This window comes from Phyllobates terribilis, unplaced genomic scaffold (assembly GCF_046119375.1).
Source record: "Phyllobates terribilis strain yellow unplaced genomic scaffold, ASM4611937v1 Scaffold_1__5_contigs__length_1240528914, whole genome shotgun sequence".
In the NCBI taxonomy this organism is placed as follows: domain Eukaryota; kingdom Metazoa; phylum Chordata; class Amphibia; order Anura; family Dendrobatidae; genus Phyllobates; species Phyllobates terribilis.
This window is the reverse complement of record NW_027362761.1, coordinates 704,139,059-704,162,162: the sequence shown is the minus strand read 5'-3', so window position 1 is coordinate 704,162,162 and position 23,104 is coordinate 704,139,059. Positions and strand designations below refer to the sequence as shown.

General features: G+C 45.2%; 1 protein-coding gene across 1 annotated transcript in view; it reads right to left on the bottom strand.

Moving 5' to 3' along the window:
- The window catches only part of UPF1 (UPF1 RNA helicase and ATPase), a 132,368-nt gene extending 109,804 nt beyond the window's left edge, over positions 1-22,564 (bottom strand). The window contains exon 1 of the mRNA XM_073685945.1: positions 22,184-22,564. Within this exon, the coding sequence (XP_073542046.1) occupies positions 22,184-22,357 (174 nt within the window). The 5' untranslated portion in view covers positions 22,358-22,564. The remainder of the gene's footprint in view (positions 1-22,183) is intronic.
- Positions 22,565-23,104: the final 540 nt, after the last annotated feature.

Here is a 23,104-nt window from a genome sequence, read left to right as displayed (position 1 = left end):
GTGCTAGCGATAAAACCTTCAACGTAAACAGCACACAGCTAAAAAAAAAGTGACATCCTTGAAATCCGTGTTTCGCCCATATCTCCCGCTGTTTTCGGATTACATAACAAAACCTGCTGACAGATTCCTTTTAAGGCTCCGCTGTTAAGACATCAGTGGACTACTAAAATTCCTTTCTTCGCAGGTACACCATTGCTGGATAGAAATTGGGCACGAGTAATTGCTATGAAAGCTATGTAATGCTACATTTTTCTCTAAGTCAGGACAGCGTAAAAGAAAACCCAGAAAGGTACATTCTGGCCGGCGTAGGCTCCACTCCTGGGTTTGGCTTATAAATTCTGAAGCATATGAATATGCAGAAGCACCTTAAGCCTTATTGTTTTGTCCATGTTCAATCCATTTAAAAAAAATAAAAAAATAGATAACACACAGACCCATACAAGTCAAAAAGGCTATGTAGTCTTGGTCGAAAATGTTGGCACTCTTGAAATTGTTCCAGAAAATTAAGCACTCCTCCCAGAAAATTATTGCAATTACACATGTTTTGTTATACACTTTTTTTTTTTTATTTAAAACAGAGAAAAAAGACAAATTGGACATAATTCCACACAAAACTGCAAAAATGGGTCGGACAAAATTGTTAGCTCCCTTAACATAATAGTATTTAGTTGGGATAAATAACTGCAATCAGTCGCTTCCTATAACCATCAACAAGCTTTTTACACCTCAACTTGGAATTTTGGACTGCTCTTCTTTTGCAAACTGCTCCATGTCTCATATGGGAAGGGTGTCTTCTCCCAACAGCAATTTTAAGATCTCTCCACAGGTGTTCAATGGGATTTAGTTCCAGACTCATCGCTGGCCACTTCAGAACTTTGTTTCCATCCATTTCTGGGTGCTTCTTGAAGTATGTTTGGATCATTGTCCTGCTAGAAGACCCATGACCTAAGATACAAACACAGCTTTCTGACACTGGGTATTACATTGCCACCCAAAATTATTTGGAAATCTTCAGATTTCATGCACACAGTCAATGCACCCTGTGGCAGAGGCAGCAATACAATCCTAAAACATTTTTGACCCGCCAACATATTTGACTGTAGTTACGGTGTTCTCTTTGTAGCCTCACTCTGTTTTCGGTAAACTCTAGAATGATGTGCTTTACCAAAAAGCTCTATCTTGGTTCCATCTGTACACAAGACTCTTTCCTAGAAAGATTTTGGCTTACTGATGTACATTTTGCCAAACTACAGTCTAGCTTTTTTTTTTTTTTTTTTTTCAAATGTCTCCTGGGGTCCTCCTGGGTCTCCTGCCATAGAGTTTCATTTCATTTAAATGTCGACAGATGGTGCATCAGTGTCAGCACAAACTCTGAGCCTGAAGGACAGCTCGAGTTTCTTTGGAACTTGATAGGAGCTGCTTATCCACCATCCGGACTATCCTGTGTTGCAATCTTTCATCAATTTTTCTCTGCAGTCCACGGAAAGAGATCATCTACGGTGCCATGGGTTTTAAACTTCTTGATTATGCTGTGCGCTGTGGACAAAAACCATCAAGATCTCTGGAGATGGACTTTAAACATCGATATTGTCAATATTTTTCAACAATTTAGGTTCTCAAGTCCTCAGTTTTCTTGTCTTTCTGTTCTCCATGCTTAGTGCGGCAGATACACAATGGAAACATTGAGAGGTTAGGTCTATGAGGTAAGTCCGCATGCAGACCCACAAGAGAAATTGACATGCTGCGCTCTGGAAATACGCGCCGCATGTCAATTTCTGCGGGTGATCCGCAGGTGCCCAGATACGCATAGTGGACATGAGATTTCTACAAATCCCATCCACTATGCTGTATCAACTGGCCACTGCAGATTTGATGCTGCACGACATGCAGCGTCAAACCCGCAGCGTCTCCAGATCGTGTGCACAGCCCCTGAGTCACCTGAAACCAGATGAAAAGGGGAGAAGTTAGGATTTTCCTACTGCCCACACCTGTTACTTGTCACAGGTGAGTTTGAACAAGCATCACATGCTTGAAACAAAGTTGTTTAGCCACAATTTTGTCCAGCCCATTTTTGGGGTCATGTGTAAAATTATGCCCAATTTGTCTTTTTTTTCTCCGTTTCGTGTTGTTACAATACACACAAAGGAAATAAACATGTGTATAACAAAACTGTAATTGCAATAATTTTCTGGGAGAAATCCTTCATTTTCTGCAACAATTTCAAGGGTGCCAACACTTTCGGCCATGATTGTGTAAATGCATTTGGGGTGCAATCCAAAAAGTGACGTGCATGTCTTAGCCTAAGGCTAAGTGCCCACGTTGCGGAACTGAAGCATATTTTTTACGCTTCTCCCTGGCATGAAAATCGCATGCGGATTTTACATGCGGTTTTCCCGCCAGGTAGAAGCGTTTGTGAGGCGTCTTTGCATGCATTTCCGCATGCAGGTTATCAAGCACGTCTCCAAGCGATTTTAGCATCACTTGGAAAAGTGCTTGACAACTTGTTCACACTATATAAATCCATGCAACCGGCATGGATTTATATAGTGTGACCAAGTAATAGTTGAAAAAAAAAAGAATCAGAATGGTAAAAAATGAAAAAATAAAAGTTTATACTAACTTTCCGATGCGTTCTCTGCCCCGTCCGGAGTCTTGAGCGGCTCACGCTGTTGTGTGCAGGACCTGCGGTGAAGTCATTGAGTCATGTGATGGGTCACATGACTCATGACGTGGCAGGTCCTTCAGACAACAGCGCGACGGAGGGAAAACATCAGAAGATAAGTATAAACTTTATTTTATTCTTTTTTTTTTTACAGGTTCTTTGGTACCCAGGTCTGGATGAGAGTCTCCTCTCCTCCAGACTTGGGTACCATCCGCACATTGATTCCGCATGCGGAAACGCAAAATTAATGAACATGCTGCGGATTTTTGACCGCAGCATATACGCTGCGGAAAAATCCGCAGCATGGGCATTTACATTGCGGAATGCCATTGGGGACCATGGGGTGCGGATATACATGCGTTTTACAAGCGTTTACGCTGCGGAAATTCCGCAGCATATACGCTTGTAATACGCAACGTGGGCACGCAGCCTTAGACTGATCTGCAAAAACTGGTTCAGGGTATGTGCCCACGATGCAGAAATGTAGCAGAAAATTTCCGCTTCATTTCTGCATCTCCTTGCCCGGAAAAACGCTTGCGGAATTTGACACGCGTTTTTCGCGCGTTTTGCACATGCGGAATTGCCTTGCGTTTTCTAATGCATTGTAAATGGCAATTCCACATGCGTAAACGCACAAATAATGGACATGCTGCGGATTTTTGAGCGCATCAAGAACGCTGCAGAAAAATCCGCAGCATGGGCATTGAAAGTGCGGAATTTCATTGGGGACCATGGGGGAAGGATTTCCAAGCGTTTCCCAAGCGTTTATGCTGCAGAAATTCCGCAGCATAAACGCTTGAAAAACGCATCGTGGGCACTGACCCTTAGCCATTCACACAATTAAGCCACCTGGGTGCTAGCAGTATTTCCCCTTTTTTGGTCTGGATACAAAATCAGATACTTTTGTGAATGATGCCTAGAGGGTTTTTTTTTCTGTCATTAAGTTTTTGCTTCCCCATCAGAGCAGAATATAAAGGCAGAGACCCTGATTCTAGCGATGTATCACCTAGTGGTCTGTTTGGGCAGTTTTGATAACCTCAGTTTTATCTGCTACAGATCTAGCAGTTCTCTGAATGCGGATCTCTGTATAACCTCCACACCACTGATTAGCAGCTTTCTGTGCACACTGTGCATAGGAAAAAAACGGTCAAATCAGTGGTGGGGGCAGATTTTACAGCGCTCGTGAATATGGAGGGCTATATGGCAGCAAGTTCACTGGTCCTCTAGTGATAAGTTATCAGGAGATTTTCAAAACTATAGAAAGCAGCCCAGTAAGTGACATCGCTGGGATCAGGGTCTCTGCCCCTACAATATGCCGCTCTCAGATTAGCAATAAAAAAAAAAAAAAAGTGGTGACAGATTTCCTTTAAATTCTTCATCCATAAATGGAGACATTATCAATATCCTGCAGCAACCTCTATAAAAGGATGCCAGTTGACCTTTTTAATGTTGCCTCCTTCCCTTTATATGCAGTTCTGGTATTCCTAACCAAGCCTCCTGTTTTAAAACAGAAATGTCACTAAGCGGTAACTGTGTAATGCCCTTACATAACCCAGTGATACTGAACATTTCTTTATCACACTTAGGTTTTGCCTTTCTGAAGATATCAGAAGTTTGACAAAAATGTAGTATTGTGTAACAATTTTTATTCCCTTAAAATAATCATATCACAGAAAACATTCATCATAGGTCAACTATCTACTAGGTCTACTAAAGTGACGTTCTATAGGCAACAAAAAAAAAAAATGCAACTAGTATTTATGCCAATCTCTTCCTAGGTCTCTGGGAGAGGGGCGTTATCCACAATGGTGCCCATGCTGCTTCCCAGGTGCTTGGATGGTATAGATATATACAGTTAGGTCCATATATATTTGGACAGAGACAACATTTTTCTAATTTTGGTTCTAGACATTACCACAATGAATTTTAAACAAAACAATTCAGATGCAGTTGAAGTTCAGACTTTCAGCTTTCATTTGAGGGTATCCGCATTAAAATTGGATGAAGGGTTTAGGAGTTTCAGCTCCTTAACATGTGCCACCCTGTTTTTAAAGGGACCAAAAGTAATTGGACAGATTAAATAATTGTAAATAAAATGTTCATTTCTAGTACTTGGTTGAAAACCCTTTGTTGGCAATGACTGCCTGAAGTCTTGAACTCATGGACATCACCAGACGCTGTGTTTCCTCCTTTTTGATGCTCTGCCAGGCCTTCACTGTGGTGGTTTTCAGTTACTGTTTGTTTGTAGGCCTTTCTGTCTGAAGTTTAGTCTTTAACAAGTGAAATGCATGCTCAATTGGGTTGTGATCAGGTGACTGACTTGGCCATTCAAGAATATTCCACTTCTTTGCTTTAATAAACTCCTGGGTTGCTTTGGCTTTATGTTTTGGGTCATTGTCCATCTGTAGTATGAAACGACGACCAATCAGTTTGGCTGCATTTGGCTGGATCTGAGCACACAGTATGGCTCTGAATACATCAAAATTCATTCGGCTGCTTCTGTCCTGTGTCACATCATCAATAAACACTAGTGACCCAGTGCCACTGGCAGCCATGCATGCCCAAGCCATCACACTGCCTCCGCCGTGTTTTACAGATGATGTGGTATGCTTTGGATCATGAGCTGTACCACGCCTTTGCCATACTTTTTTCTTTCCATCATTCTGGTAGAGGTTGATCTTGGTTTCATCTGTCCAAAGAATGTTCTTCCAGAACTGTGCTGGCTTTTTTAGATGTTTTTTAGCAAAGTCCAGTCTAGCCTTTTTATTCTTGATGCTTATGAGTGGCTTGCACCGTGCTGTGAACCCTCTGTATTTACTTTCATGCAGTCATCTCTTTATGGTAGATTTGGATATTGATACGCCTACCTCCTGGAGAGTGTTGTTCACTTGGTTGGCTGTTGTGAAGGGGTTTCTCTTCACCATGGAGATTATTCTGCGATCATCCATCACTGTTGTCTTCCGTGGGCGCCCAGGTCTTTTTGCATTGAGGAGTTCACCAGTGCTTTCTTTCTTTCTCAGGATGTACCAAACTGTAGATTTTGCCACTCCTAATATTGTAGCAATTTCCCGGATGGGTTTTTTCTGTTTTTGCAGCTTAAGGATGGCTTGTTTCACCTGCTTGGAGAGCTCCTTTGACCGCATGTTTACTTCACAGCAAAACCTTCCAAATGCAAGCACCACACCTCAAATCAACTCCAGGCCTTTTATCTGCTTAATTGAGAATGACATAACGAAGCGATTGCCCACAACTGTCCATGAAATAGCCTTGGAGTCAATTGTCCAATTACTTTTGGTCCCTTTAAAAACAGGGTGGCACATGTTAAGGACCTGAAACTCCTAAACCCTTCATCCAATTTTAATGTGGATACCCTCAAATGAAAGCTGAAAGTCTGAACTTCAACTGCATCTGAATTGTTTTGTTTAAAATTCATTGTGGTAATGTCTAGAACCAAAATTAGAAAAATGTTGTCTCTGTCAAAATATATATGGACCTAACTGTATTGACAATCACGGATTATTTGCCAAGATCTGCTAGACCTTCGGATCTTGGTTGGATTTGAATTACGATTTCAATATCAGGATCACCTATAACGATTGGTACGGTCATCAGTAAATTTATTTTGCTACTTCAACCCGTGCTGACTCTTCCCTTACGTATATGGACCCTGTCCCACTTTTTGCTTCATCTCGAATTTTATAATTATACATGTCTGACTACTTTTTGCAATACTTGAAATACATGTTATATCATTATTGGTGGATCCATGACTCCATGCCTTTTTTTGTAGGATATATTGATAGGAGTTTACACCTCCACCCCACCCCCTTCATATTGGTAGGCTATTTTTCCGTCCATGGCCGCATGATTTTCTATTTGGTTCATTCTTTTAGTTTGGATGATACGGATTTAGCTAGTATTTATTTTCTCTAGATGTTAGAATAACCTGATACGATAGTCACGTCTAAGACATTGTATCTTCAGTCATAGATGTTCTAAAAAAATATTCTAAGTATTTTTACCATTTTTGTAGCTGTGAATTGTTGATCAGGACAGATACATGCACACGTTGGAAGGCAGGCCGATATTTTTACTTCGCCTCGCAATTTGCTACACAATTTTTATCTTTTTTTCATTCTTTGTGCCTGCAGAATCAGGAGAGTGTGCGATGTCCACAATGTCACACTTTCCATGTATTCCCCGGTGTGGGTGGGCAGTCACATGATTGCATACATGCGATTTGAACTGTGCCATGAAACTGAAAAATTTATTTTTTCCCCACTAAAATGTTGCCTTAGTCATAATTTTTTTATTTTCATGAGGTGTAATAAGAGAAAAAGTACCGCTTAAATTTGTTGCACAATTTCGCTCAAATGCAGCAATAACTACTCTTTGGGCATACGGCATGGCTTAGAAGGGAAGGAGAACTATTTGGCTTTTGCAGCAAATATTTTCTTGAGTAGTTTGCAGGCACCATGGCTGGCACAATCCACGAGGCGCCAAAAGTAAAAAAAAACATAAAGTGGCCACGTTTTGAAAACTACATCCTTTGAGGAATTACGGTAGTTTATGAGTAACATTACCATTTTTAAAGGAAACTAGTCACCAAGTGTTCCCATATAAAGTACAGCCAGCACCTGTGAGCCTTATGTGACAGCATTCTAGAATGCTGTATATATGGTAGGGCAGAGAAGTGCGCCTGCGCAGGAGCACGTTAACAAGGACACTGTGGATGACATCAGGGCTGTGGAGTCAGTATAAAATGGACCGACTCCAACTCCAAAAATATATAATAAATTGGGTACAGTAGTTCAGTGCAGTTTGTGGGGAATATGTTTTCATAAGAATTTGGGAAAGTTATGAAATGACCTATAAATGTCTGTCCTATTCCTGATCTAAGGAACTAGACTTTTAGCTGAGATTAATCTGTGCTACAGTAAATTTATCACTTAAACATGAGCCATGTATGCGGGAGTCGGAGTCGTGGAAATTGGAGAGTCGGAGGTTTGACTTACCTTGTGTGGATGACTTGTTCTATGTCATCCAGGGCTGTGGAGTCGGTAAGACGAGAGGATTTGCCAGCTCAATAACAGATACATCCATCGGACCAAACTGCCTTGTAGGAGAGTATAATAAAAGCTATTTTTTGTCTTATGGAGAGTGCACTGGGGACACAGACAGCATTCTAGAATGCGGTATGCGAGGGTATACAGGTGCTGGCCCTACTTTATATGGGAAAAATCTGGTGACAGGTTCCTTTTCAAGGAATTTTATAACATTGGGTTGTGAAAATGAAAAATTACATTTTTCCTGATGAAATGTTGTTTAGTCCCAAACGTTTCTCTTTCACAGGTAGTAATAGGAAGAACAGCAAGCCCTTTCAGCATGTTGCACAATTTTTCCAAAGAAAATACCCTATATGTGATCGGAAACTGCCGTTGGGGAAAACAGTGTAGCTCTGAAGGGAAGGAGTGCCATATGGAGCGAAAATTTCTCTGAATATTTTTTGGGACCCAAGATATTGGCCTATTGTGGAAACTATGTCCCTCCATGCAAATTTATATAAACGGGTCTAGAAAGCATTTACGACTCACAGGTGCTTCCTAGAAAGTTGCATTTTTTTTTTTATCCCCACACACGTAATTTCAGTGCTCAATATGTTGTGCCTAGCTTTTGTCACAGTGAAAAACAGTTTAGTTATGTACTTCCTGGTTTTTAAAACACCCTACATGTGGTGAAGAATAGATATCACAGTACAGGCAACTATTACGGTACCTTTTCCCTCAGTATATAACTGGCAAGCCACATTTTTTGCCCTTTAGCATGAGAGAAATTGATGCCAAAACTGAACCCATAAATTTCTATATGAATCATCTTAGACATGGGGTGCATCAGTTGCTGCAAAAGAAAAAAAATGTAGCAAATCCAAAGTGGGAGGAAATCGTCATGAGAGGAATTTCTGAAGTTTAATGTTGCTAGAAGATGTGTTGATGTTAGTTGTGCCGAATTTATCAAAATGTGGAACGTCTCTTACCTGGTGGCATCTGCGGCTCTTCTTTTGAAGAAAGCTAAATCGAATGAAGAGCCGAAGACGCTACCAGGTAAGAGACAGTACTTCCTCTCCCATGCAGAAGTCTCAGATCATTGTCAAAACTAGTGATGAGCGAACACTAAAATGCTTGGGTGCTCGATGCTCGGGTCAAGCACTCGAGTATTGTAATGTGCTCGACCCGAGCAACGAGCCCAATGTAAGTCTATAGGAAAAGCGAGCATTTTTCAGGTGGCTCCCCCCGGCGGTCTGCAGAGGGCCTAAAAATTGCCCAAATCGATGGGAACAGTGCTCAAATTACATGGGGACAGCATGGGGAAGACACCTGGAAGCATTTCTGACTCCCAGGTCACTTCTGTCAAAAATGTTGTCCGAGGTTTTAAGCCACTTTCACGGACTCACAATAAAATATACAAAAACGAAACCAAAATGGATTTTCCTGGGAAAAATGTTAAGAAACATCCTTTCCAGGGTTATGACTTTTATATAAAGCAAAATAAATAACCAAAAACAAAAATGCTCCTCCACACCTTGGGCTATGTTAACACAGAGTTTTTGATGCATTTTTGCATTGCTTTCAACCGTGACAAATGCATTCACCAGGAAATGTCATTTTAACATTTTACAACCTTATCTGGCCATGTGGAGTGAGAGATATCAGACACATCGTGTTTCATTTATGAAGGAGGTACTCAAAGTGACAAGGCCTATTTTTATAGGGCCATCAGGCAGCCTTTACTATTCTTAAAGGGCCAGCAGTCAGCCCTCACTATTCTTAGAGAGCCATCAGCCGGCTATGTTTTATTGTTCCCAATACTAAAGAATGGGTCTCCTATACTGTTATTGCGTATGCAGCGAGTGGCAGAGCTGCCCAAAATTTGGACACACCCCAATACTCCTTTGAAGAGACTTAGAGGAGCGCCTCCTGAAAACAATGTTCCCATTATTAAGAAGTGCGTCTCCCATTGTGTTTGCCTATGCAGTGAATGCAAGGGCTGCCAAAAATTGGGAGGCACTCCAATGCCCCTTGGAAGAGACGTGGAGGAGGGCCTCATAAAAAAATGTTCCCATTAGAAAGGAGCGGGTCTCCTATACTTGTAACGCCCATGCACTAAGTGTATGGGCTGACAAACATTTACCCCTGAGGGGTATACATGAACATACCGTATAAACTTTTTTTTTTTCTTTTTACGGGCATCATAAACACCCTTTAAAAAAATTATGTGGGTGTTGCATCACAGACCACAGTCACCCTGGTTATATGGTGGTGGAGGATGAGGAGAAGGAGCAGGACAAGAGCAAATAGCCAAAATCAGGAAGCGTATACCCATGTGTGGGTGTGAAAAGGTATGGGAATACACCTCCCAAGAAAAGACACTGGATTTGAGTTTATGTTACGCTGCTATCATTCGGTGGTATTGAGAAGTCTGGCCCAACCAGCCCTTGTTCATTTTTATAAGAGTCAGCCTGTCAGCATTTTCAGTTGACAGGCGGATGCGCTTATCAGTTATAATTCCACCAGAGGCACTAAAAACCCGCTCTGATAAAACGCTGGCAGCAGGGCAGGCCAGGACCTCCAAGGCATAGAGAGCCAGTTCATGCCACGTATCCAGCTTGGATACCCAATAATCATAAGGCACCGCGGAATCACGGAGGACGTTGGTACGGTCAGCAAGGTACTCCCTCAGCATCTTCCCAAACTATGCACTCCTTGTGAGAGTACCCCACGCCTCAGGGCTTGTGCGATGGGAGGGGTTGAGAAAATTCTCCCAGAACTTTGACAGTGTTCCTCTGCCTCTGCTGGATTGAAGTTGTGTCTCTCTCGTCTGTACTCCTTGGTTGTCCAACGAAGCGTGACCTCTGCCGCCAGCGTTTTCAGATGGGAACTTTTAATAGTTCCGCAACAAGGGCCTTCTGGTACAGCCCCATTTTTGCAGACCTGTCCACCTCAGGAATAAGAGATAAAGTTCTCCTTGTAGTGTGGGTCTAGGAGTGTCACCAACCAAGTAATGGCTGTCACCCAAAATTTTGAGAACGCGAGGGTCATGGGAAAGGCAGCGTAACAATCTCAGCCATGCGTGCCAGACTACTAACAGGCAAGACTTGCGTGTGCTCACTAAGAGGATTACAGACCATGCTCTCCTCCTCCTCTCTGTCCTCCAGCCATCCACGCTGAACAGACTGTATGACAGCTGTGCAGATAGTACCATCTAAAGTGCATGAAACTAGCTCGTTCTTCCTCCTCCTCCTCCTCATTGTTCCCCAATCCACGAAGGGATGAGTTGAGGCTGGGCTTTGTGTAATCACCCTGTATGGTTCCTTGCTCCATCTCATCGTGCTCCGCCTGCAATGCATCCTCTTTGATTGTGAACAGAGAGCATTTCAGAAGACTGAGCAGAGGGATGGTGATGCCAATTATGGCGTCATCGCCGCTCACCATCTTGGTGGAGACCTCAAAGTGTTGGAGGATGGTACATATGTCTGACATCCATGTCCACTCCTGAGGTCTTATGTGTGGAGTCTGAACTGAATACAGATGGTCTTGTTGATGCTTGTACGCAACAACTGCCCTCTTCTGCTCACAAATCCCTCCCAACATCTGCAGTGTAGCGTTCCAACGCGTGGGGACATTACACACACCAGTCTGTGAGCCGGAAGCTGCAAACGCTGCTGAAACACGGCAAGGGCGGCAGAAGCTGTAGCTGACTTTCTAAAATGGGCACACAGGCGGCGTACTTTAAGAAGCAGATCTGGCAGCTCCGGGTAGGATTTGAGAAATCGCTGAACCACGAGGTTAAGCACATGGGCCAGGCATGGTACATGTGTGAGCTTGCCTCGCCTCAGAGCCGCCACCAGGTTCCGGCCATTGTCACACACGACTATTCCTGGCTGTAGGTTCAGCGGTGTGAGCCACAGATCTGCCTGCTCTTTCAGAGCTGTTCACAACTCTTCAGCATTGTGTGGTTTGTCACCTAAGCATATTAGCTTCAGTACAGCCTGTTACCGCTTGGCCGAGGCAGTGCTTCCAGCTTGTGACTGATGTGGTCATTTCGGAGATGGAGGCTGAAGAGGAGGAGGAGGCCGAGTTGCAGGAGCTATAGACCGTGGGGGCAACCCTGACTGACCTAGGGCCCGCAATCCATGGCGTCGGGAGGACGTGTTCCGTCCCAAGGTCCGACTGGGTCAAGGCTTCCACTATGTTAACCCAGTGTGCCGTCAGCGAGATGTACCGTCCCTGCCCACAAGCACTTGTCCACGTGTCCGTGGTTAGGTGGACTTTCCCGGTAACTGCGTTGTTGAGGGCACGGGTAACGTTTTGGGATACGTGCTTGTGTAATGCAGGGACGGCACACCGAGGGACGGCCGTCGCCATCAGGTTGCGGAATGCTTCCGTCACCACGAGCCTAAAAGGCAATATTTCGTGCGCAAGCAGTCGTGAAATGTGGGAATTTAGTAGTGTGTCCTGTGGGGCGTTGGCAGTGTATTTGCGCTTGCGTTCCAAGGACCGGGGTATGAACAACTGAACGCTGCGCTGGGACAAGGACGTGCTTCCTGATGCTGCTACTTGAGAGTGGGCAACGACAGCTGCAGGGCAGGAGGCATCTTCGCATGCACCATGGACAGGGGATTGGCTTGCATGCACAACAGCGGAAGAAGCAATGGTGCCACCTGCAGACACTGTTCCTGGACCCTGGGGTTCGGCCCACAAAGTCGGGTGCTTTGCTGCCATGTGCCTGATCATGCTGGTGGTGGTCAGGCTGCTAGTTTTGCCACCCCTGCTGATGCTGGCCTGGCAGGTGGTGCAAATGGCCTTTTTGGGGTTATCGGCAGAGTCTTTAAAAAACAACCAGACTCGGGAAGACCTAACAGTTGTACTGGCAACTTCTATCGTCTTGGTGTTACGGGGAACGGTTGCCTTCATTCTGTCTGTGGCCACCACACTGCTTCCTGCCTGTTGGGGTGCTCTGCCTCCCTCCCCCTGTGTGCTGCTGTCCTCCTGCCAGGTTGAGTCAGTTACTATATCAGCTACCACCTCGTCTTCCACTTCCACACTCTGGTCCTCCTCCTGACTTCCTGGCAAGTGTGTCTCATCATCATCCACCTTTTGTGACACTTTCCCACCGTCGCCTTCGTGTGACTGCTCAAATATTTGGGCATCGCTACACGCGATCTCTTGCCCCGCTTCAAGTGGACCGGGTGAGAGGCCCGAATCTATAAATGGAAAAGTGAATAGCTCTTCAGAGTGTCCAAGTGTGGGATCATTTGTCTCCGGGCACTCGGCATGGTGGGAGGAAGGAGGATCAGGGTGAGGAATATACGGTCCAGACTCACGGTTACTGAGACTTGACCGTGTGGAAGACAGGGTGGTGGTGGTGGTGGCGGCTAAGTGACTGGAAGCATTATCCGCTATCCGACCAACAACCTTTTGACATTGCTCTGGGTTCAATAGTGGTGTGCTGCGGTCCCCTAGTAATTGGGACAGGAAGGTCGGGAGAGAAGATGTGGGCGTTTGTTGTGGCACAATTTCAGCTTGCCCATGGCCTTGTCCTGGGACTCTGCATGCACCATCACGTCCAGTTCCCTGTCCCTTGCCCATTTTAAGTGGAGGACAATATCTTCTACATTTACTACAAATGACTGAATTTGGAGCGAACTTATATGTGATCCGTGTGACAGAGAAAACACAGTTTTAAATACCTGGCCTGTAGGTAACTATTTTGAACAGGAAACCGGTGTCAAAAACTTCGCTGACAGTAAAAAAAAAATTGAATGGAGGCCAAAAATGGCAGTATTTTCTAAAAACTTATATGTGATCCGTGTGAGGGAGAAAACACAGTTTTAAATAGCTGTATTTTTAGCGCTGTAATATGGAAAGGACCTGGCTGTATTCTGCAGTGCCAACAAGCAAATGGCGCAGAAAAACTGTGTTCTCTGCATTGCTTTTTAAGCAAATAATGAGGATTAAGATCCCAAAAAAAAGTATTCCTGGCCCCTGAGACCTAAAGGAAGCCTCTTCTAAAGATGCACAAGAAAGCCCACAGACACTTTGCTGAAGACAAGGAGACTATGGACATGAATTAGTGGAACCATGTCCTGTGGTTTCATGAGACCAAGATAAACTTATTTGGTTCAGATGGTGTCAAACGTGTGTGGCGGGAACCAGGTGAGGAGTACAAAGACAAGTGTGTCTTGCCTAAAATCAAGCATGGTGGTGTGAGTGTCATGGTTTGGGGCTGCATGAGTGCTGCCGGCTGTGGGGAGCTACAGTTCATTGAGTGAACCATGAATGCCAACATGTACTGTGCCATACTGAAGCAGAGCATTATTCCCTCTCCCTTTGGAAACTGGGCTGAAAGGCAGTATTCCAACTTAAAAAGACACCAAATACACCTCCAAGATGACCACGGTCTTGCTTAAACTGTGTGCAAAGGTGCTGAACTGGTCAAGCATGTCTCCAGACCTAAACCCTATTGAGCATCTGTGGGGCATCAAACGGAAGGTGGAGGAGCGCAAGGTCTGTAACATCCACCAGCTCCGTGATCTCGTCATGGTGGAGTGGAAGAGGATTCCAGTGGCCACCTGTGAATCTATAGTGAACTCCATGCCAAAGAGAGTTAAGGCAGTGTTTGAAAATACTGGTGGCCGCACAAAATATTCACACTTTGAGTACAATTTGGCTATTTTCACTTAGGGGTGTACTCACTTTTGTTGCCAGCGTTCAGACATTAATCGCTGTGTGAGTTTAGAGGGCACACCAAGTTTACAGTGTTATACAAGCTGTACACTGACTACTTTACATTATATCAAAGTGTCATATCTTTAGTGTTATATCTTTTCATGGGAAATTTACAAAAATGTGAGGAGAGTACTCACTTGTGATATATTGTATATAGTTTTGTGAGAAAACTTATTTCTGGGCTTTCCAGTCCAGTGAGCAGTCCCATCAGTGTACATAGAGAGACACCTGTCAGTCACTGATAGGACCGCCCACTGGTCTGAAAAGCCCAGAAATTGCACAGGTTTAAATGATGAAAACACAGGTTATACTGAATCTTTTATCACGAAATTATGTATCAATCTACTCCGCTCCCTCTGCTCTATAATATGTGGCCTACAGATTGGACTATATTTTCATTGTGACGGGGCTCCCTTTAAGTCAGATCCAGTTAGACGCTGTACTTCGCAGGTTGAAATACGACCCCATTCACTTGCATTATGCTGCAACAAAGCACCATACAGTTATCTTTGACTGCAAGACCTATGCCGTTGCCCAAATTGCTGTGTGGCCCAGCATAACATAAGTGTGCAAAACCAGAGAAATGCTATAGGAGGGTCACCAGTACAGCAAATACTTTCATTTCTAATAGGCTATGCAGCAGTGTTTTATATATTTGGCCTCTGAGAGAACAATAGAGTCATAGCTACTGCATGACAGGTACCAATTAATCCCTGGATGTCCTGGCCACAGAACTGGTTAAACAACTAGTATATGTACTCAGTGCTCCATAAAACAGGGTGACATGTAGCTTAGTGTTACTGTGCTTCACAAGAATCTCCAGAATAGGCCAAGTCAATGAGTTGTCTTATTGTTACAAACTATCTGCTATTAACCCCCTTCCTGCCATAGGAAATTTTCATTTTGCCTCCTGTTTGTCCAAGAGCCAAATGTTTACTTTTCCATCAACATAGACATACTAGATGGTGGCCCGATTCTAACGCATCGGGTATTCTAGAATATGTCTCCCGACGGTGGCGTACTTATTTTAAATCTGCCGCCAATTGGCCGGAGACCGTGTTTAAATTTAGCACAGATATCGCTGATTGGTCGCAGCCACCGGCCGCGACCAATCAGCGAACCGTGTTAGTGAGGACCAGGGTGCATCTACCTGCCTTATAATGCCCCATGCAGGATGTCACTCCCCCCCCCCCATATAATGCCCCATGCAGGATGTCACATCCCCCCCTCCCATATAATGCCCCATGCAGGAGGTCACTCCCCTCACCCCCATGTAATGCCCTATGCAGGATGTCACTCCCCCCACCCCCATATAATGCCCCATGCAGGATGTCACTCCCCCCACCCCCATATTATGCCCCATGCAGGATGTCACTCCCCCCACCCCCATATTATGCCCCATGCAGGATGTCACATCCCCCCTCCCCTATATAATGCCCCATGCAGGATGTCACATCCCCCCCCCTATATAATGCCCCATGCAGGATGTCACATCCCCCCCCCCCCTATATAATGCCCCATGCAGGATGTCACATCCCCCCCCTATATAATGCCCCATGCAGGATGTCACAGCCCCCCCTATATAATGCCCCATGCAGGATGTCACAGCCCCCCCTATATAATGCCCCATGCAGGAAGTCACCCCCCCCCTATAGAATGCCCCATGCAGGAAGTCACCCCCCCCCTATAGAATGCCCCATGCAGGAAGTCACCCCCCCCCCCTTATAATGCCCCATGCAGAAAGTCACATTCTCCCTATATAATGCCCCGTGCAGGATGTCACACCCCCCCTCGCTTATAATGGCCCCTCCACGATGTCACCCCCCCACCCCACCATTTAATGCCCTATACCCCCATACAATAAAAAAAAAAAAAAAAAAAAAAAAAAAAAACAATACTCACCTCTCTTCTCAGCTGCTGCTCGGGACTCCAGCGTAGCCGGCATCTTCCCGCTGTGCTCTGTGACCGTTCAGGAGAGAGCGCGGTGTAAAGACGTCACAGAGCTGCAGCAGAAGACACAGGACCTGCTGCGGAGGCACGGGGAGGAGCAAGTATGAGGCCGGGTGCCTGGACCCTGAGCAAGCGAGAGGAGCGGAGAGGGGAGTCACACTTTCCGTCGGGAGATAAGCGGCCGTAGCCACTGATCTCCCGACGGTAGCCGCATAGAAGTCGGGGGAGTTATGCTGCGAGAAGCCGGCTGCATCGCCGCTAACCTCCGTGCGGCAGATAAGCAGCTAACGGCCGCCATCTTTTTCTGAAACGCCGTGTCGCTGATTGACCGCGGCCGGACCAAACAGCGACGCGGGATTTCCTGGACAGAAGGACAGACAGACAGACGGGATAAGACAATTATATTATATAGACATATGAAGGGTTATTTTTTGTGGGATGAGTTGTAGTTTTTAAAAACACCATACTCTGTACTGGGAAAAAAAAAGGACAGAAAAAAATCCAGTTGTGATGAAATGGCAAAAACTCTAAAATTCTACCACTGTATTTAGGGTTTTGTTTTTACAATGTTGATTGTAGTGTAAAAATGACCCAGTACGATTACGGCGATGCCAAGCTTATATTTTTCACCACTAATAAAGATAGATAGATAGATAGATAGATAGATAGATAGATAGATAGATAGATAGATAGATAGATAGATAGAGTGTTACAATTTTCTTTGGCCCATACTTTTTCAAGCCTGTGTGGGGGTATACTTTTTTGAATGGCGAGATGACACATGTACCCCTACATGGATGGTACCAATATGATGTATTGATAGATCATATTTATATTTTGATAAATCAGACTTTTAAAGATGCAGAAATATCAAATGTTTATTTTAATTAAAGAGGAGATATGTTTGGTTTTTTGTATACTTAAAGTGAACCTGTCAGCAGGATTTCGCTAAGTAAACTACAGGTATTGTCATGTTGGGGCTGTTGCACTGATTAATATGATACCAGAGGTGAAGAAATCAGTCTTGTGGTTCTTGTGTAATCAGTGTTTGCGGTTTTGAGTTAATGATATGCCCGTGCTTTGGGGCAGAACTGTAGGCAGGGTCTCATCCTGGTGCTCTAGGCCAGATCAGCAAGAAAAGATCTGCCCACAGGCCTGTCCCTGTCTGTCTGTCTCTATGATGAGGAACATGCTTGTGCTTCGGGGCGGCCTGTTGTCAGGTCTTTTCTTGCTGATCTGGCCTAGAGCACCAAGGAAAGACCCTGCCTACAGTCCCACCCCAGAGCACGGGCATATCATTAACTCAAAACGGCAAACACTGATTACACAAGAACCACAAGACGGATTTCTTCACCTCAGGTATCATATTAATCAGTGCAGTAACCTCAGCATGACACTGCCTGTAGTTTACTTAGCAAAATCCTGCTGACAGGTTCACTTTAAAGGGGTCGTTTGGTCTTAAACTACAAGTCTACATGTTACAAATGCCATCCATGAAAAACAGGGACACTCGTACGTGACAATCGGACATCTGAATGAGGTCAAATGGGGCGTTTCTTTAGAGTTTTCTCTGGGATTGATCAGTGTCCATTGATTAGCTAGAAAAAAAAAGACTGACGGTGGACAAGGCTAGGAATGAAACAGAGCTAGTCATGGAGGAAAGTAAACATTTTTTCTTTTTTAACCTTCATACAGCACCCTAGAAACATTGATAAGCGATTGTTCAGTAGTGAACAACTCCTTTAAAGGGGACGGTCATGTCAAATAACGATATTAACCGTGTCAGGCACAATAGGCCTGACATCCACAGCTCACATGTTTGTTTTCCCCTCCTCTTCAAGGCAGCAGGGGATCCCACTCGAGTACCTTCCTATCTTTAGGTGCTGCTTGAAACCAGGGCTGTGGAGTCGGAGTCTGTATAAAATGGACTGACTCCTAAAATATATAATAAATTGGGTACAGTAGTTCAATGCAGTTTGTGGGGAATATTTTTCCATAAGAATTTGGGAAAGTTATGAAATGTCCTATAAATGTCTATCCTATCCCTGATCTAAGGGTCTAGACTTTTAGCTGAGATGAATCTGTGCTACAGTAAATTTATCACTTAAACATGAGCCATGTATGAGGGAGTCGGAGGTTTGGCTTATGAACTCCACAGCCCTGCTTGAAACCCCCCACTCCAAGTAATGGACACCCCTTTAGGTTTTTTAACTCATTTTAATGTTTAGTAATGTCCTGAAAACTGGAGACTGTTTGGCATTGGTTGTGAAATTTGGGTCCTTTTTGTTTTATTACTTTTAGGATTATTAAGTTTTTTTGCATCTGATTTTGTGTACTCTCTTAAGACATCCATACTGAAGGTCACCAATTACTTTTAGAGCCCTGAAATTGATATATCTAGATATTATAGGTGATTTTCTAACCTGCGACTGTCAGGCGCACAAACTCTGGTTCTCAGAGATGCGGGTGATGCAGGGTTAACCTGCAGGTATGGGGTTAGTCTGCAGGTTAATAGTGTTCTGACACGGTGCGGCGCTGGCTGGTAGCCGGCGCTATTGCTGATCCTTTATTCTGGGGGGAATAAAGTTAACTTCCTCCGGGCAGCGGGGCTCTCAGTGACAGCACTACATGGTGTTAGTACACTATTAACCTGCAGATTAACCCCATACCTGCAGGTTAAGCGCATTATTTTGCATGACATGTTCCCTTTCAAATTCAATACATCTCATCCTTTCTTCTGACCCGTACCTCTCCTTCCCCAATTATCATCTGCCACAGGAGAGTCAAAAGACTCATACATCAGATGATCAGGTGTCTTCACCAACTTTACTGTGTTTAGGTATAGGCTATTGGTTGCTGGAGCTGTGTACGTCTCAATAACAGACAGTACTAAACAGTAAAAGGTGGTAGGACATGCCTATGCTGATCTGTATATACATACTGGTAGAACGCCCAGTCCTGACCATCACTACTATGGCAGACTGCACAGAAGTTGTCAGCCAGTCTTTACAGAGAACTGAAATGTACCTGCTTATGTAGCAAACAGCAGGAAACTCATCATAGAATGCGATGCACTCAAAATCAAGCCACCGAAGTACAAGGGAGGTCAAGAGAATGACAACCAAACTGAGCACTCTCTGTTTGTGCTATAGGGTATATAGAAACAGGTACAAAATACGTCCCAGGAAAAGCTTGGGATATACTATAGTTGCATGTCAGGGCGAATGGGATAAAAATAACATGTGAACAGAACACAAGAAATAACTCAAACTTTTTCCACTGGATGGACATTGTTCATTGGCTACCATTCCGAAATGTTTTCTATTACGAGCGTAAACTTGCGTTTCGCTCACTTTAGCGCATCGTCAAGAAGGGAACCGGTCAGCTTTGAAATGCACTTACCAGAAAGCAGGGATTTCAGTGTATAAAATGCAAGTTATTCAGAATCTGATCACAAAAAAAAACATAGTATCTGCTCATCTCCTCCTGTTCTAATACACACCGGCCATAGACTGAATGGCATTTCCAAGCAGACAGGTTTCTTTCAATAGTCACAAAAAGCAACATGAGACCGTATGTACACGAATGTAAGAAGTGAAACTAAAACTAAATACAGGGATGGTACTTATTCCATCTCACAGGGAGGGGGGCTTACCCACTAAATCCCTGTACAGGATACACCAATAGTAAGTGCACCCCTGAATGGAATGGAGCTAAAGCACATGTTTATTGAATGTGTAGCAGCTGCTGCTGTGTACGGCAGAACAGGTCCTACTCAAGAAAGATTCACTGGTCTGCAGAACACAGCGTAATTCTGTGATCCCGATTCACTAAGACTGATGATTTGTACGAGAGTCTTAATAGAGTGAGTGCTGGAGTAAAATGTGCCGAGTTCATTAAGAGGCGTGTGTGTCTTCAAATGGGTTGTCCGCTGAAATCTTGTTGATGTGAGAGGGTCTGATTGCTGAGACCTGAACTGATCGGCAGAACAGGGAACTTGGACAGATGACTTGTTATAATTGGACAATCCCTTTAATGAATTCAGCACAGCTTTTAATTGTCAGACGCTACCACGAGAAATTTGTACGTTGACGTAAACAAAGTCTCAAAGGGTTTGTCTGGTCTCAGAAGAAAAGTGTGCAGTCACTATGGCTACTGCCGAATTGTGAATGTGTGATGCACGAATTGTCAAGATTGCGCTGTATTCCACGTGCGGGTGAGCAGTCCTGAGCCAACTATTCTCCCAATAGAAGAGAACTGAGTGAAGCGCATTAGTCTAGTCGGCAAGTGACCAGATGTATACAAATCGCAGATACAGTCGTGTGACCAAACACATGGGGAATGCAAAGAAACAGAGTGTCCGCATCACGTACACTCATGATTCAGCAGTGAGTGAGAGCAGACCTTTCTCCTGAGACAAGACAACCACTTTAAAGGCTATGTGCCCACGATGCAGAAATGAAGCAGAAAATTTCTGCAGCATTTCTGCATCTCCCTGGCAGAAAAAAAAAGCATGCGGATTGTACATGCGTTTTTCCTGCGAAATACATGCGTTTCTGCATGCGGATTGACAAGCGCTTTCAAAGCGATTTTAGCATCACTTTGAAAGTGCTTGACAACTAGGTCACACTATATAAATCCATGCAAACAGCATGGATTTATATAGTGTGACCCGAGAGAATGGTTAAAAATAAACCTATACTTACCTTCCGATGGCCCGGAGTGTGTTGCTGCGCTCTTTCCTGGCTGCCAGCTGATCGCGGGACACTGCACTGAAAGACCTGCCGTCACATGACTGACGTCACCACAGGTCCTTCAGTCCTGCCCGGGAAGGAGACCGGGGGCCGTCGGAAGGTGAATATAATCTTTATTTTTTTATTTTATTCTTGTTTTTACAGTTTCTATGGTACCTGGGTGTGGAGAAGAGTCTTCTCTTCTCCACACTCGGGTACCATCCGCACATTAGAAAGCGCCAATTCCGCATGTACAGATGCAGTGGTGCGGAATTGGCACGTTCTAATGCAAGTCAATGGCGGCGAAAATGCAGCACGTCCGCAAAATAATTGGTAGTGCTGCATTTTTTTCCGCAATGATAATCCGCAGCGGAAATTTCCGCAGCATGTGCACAGCACATGTGGATCATCATTGGGGAACATGGCAGGCCTTCTACCAAGCGTTTTTAATGCATTTCCGCAGCTGTGGAAACGCATTAAAAACGCATCGTGGGCACACAGCCTTAGTGTACCTCCAGCTGTACAAAGAATGAAATGCATCATTTCCTGCTCTTTTCCAGATGTTGGAGCAGTCCAGTGATCTGCTCACTTCACACAGGCTGTTATTGGAGTCATAGGTGGACAAGGGGCGGCCAGCTAGCTGTGATGTAAAGGGTGCACAGTGGACAGATTGGGAGATCACCCAGCATAACTCACGCTTATATAGGTGCCAATCCCATGCCTGCACACATGCCATAGCTAGGCTCTGTTCACACTGGCGCCAAGCCCTGATGGGTGGAATAGAAGATTACTGCATTACCCTGCAATCAAAAGCCAGGTGCTAGACATGAGCAGAAAGTCTCCCCCTGGTCCTCTGTGAAGCAGGGCACTGCCAGCCTCCTCCATGGTCACTGCCGCATCAGAGCAGTGTGTGAACAGAGCCAGCCGCACGTGGAGGAAGAGGCAGCACCAGTGACAGGCGGCAGCGCCACCAGGGAGTCGGGCACGTCCCGTGAGCCAGCGCGCAGGTGCACCGCAGGCCGCTCTCCCAACCCCGGAAGCGCCGGACATACCTGGCCGTCCAGCTGGCTCGGGGTCTGCCCCTGGGTCTGCGTCTGGCTGGGCAGAGTGAAGTCCGTGAACTCGAACTCTGAGCCCTGCGTGTCGGCCCCGAGAAGCTCGGCCTCCTCCGTGTCCAGGAAGGTGAGAGTCTGCGAGCTGGGCCCGTACGCCTCCACGCTCATCATGTACAGGCTCGGAAGCGGCTCCAGCGACTTGGGGACCCTCTAGGGAGCTATGTAACGGGATTCGACCTCTAACTGCTCACGGTACACCGTTACCAAACGCGAGCACTCCAACCAACCGCCTGAGACCCAGCACCCTCCACCGCAATTGACGTCACACGCCGCCGCGCAGGAAAGGTGCGCGCCTGCGCGAAAATGTGACGTTCTGCGCACGCAGCCGTACGTACCCCTCCCCGTTACTATAGGCAACAGGAACTTTCTTGACAGCGCTGGTTGTAGAAGGCGGGAGACAATGCTGAGCTCGTGGTGAGGGCTGGTGCAGAAACTCCATAAACCCGAGAGGAAGAGGACCTTACCAGTAACTGAGCGCAGCCGGCTCTACAGCAGCCTCTAGTCCCATCACTGGGCGGTCCTTGTGCCCCCTAGTGGCCAGGCTCTGCACAGCTTCTAGCCGGCAATCGCTGAGGTGACGGGTTTGGAACGGACACTGTGCAGTGGCCATGCTGCCCAACGCCACTCACTTCCCACCAAGGAGGGCAATAAAGACTTCTTGCAAGACCAATATGTCCTCAATAGTGCTGTCCTATAGTGGCAGTCATGCCATGGCCCTGCTGTGAGAGCAGCTTGTCACACCCTACTGGTGTATACGGCACACACTGTTGGGGCCTGTGCACACCTTGCTGATTTAGCACCAAGCCTGGAGGGTTTCCAATCCTGCAGTCTCAGGCACACGGTGCTTATTTGTGACAT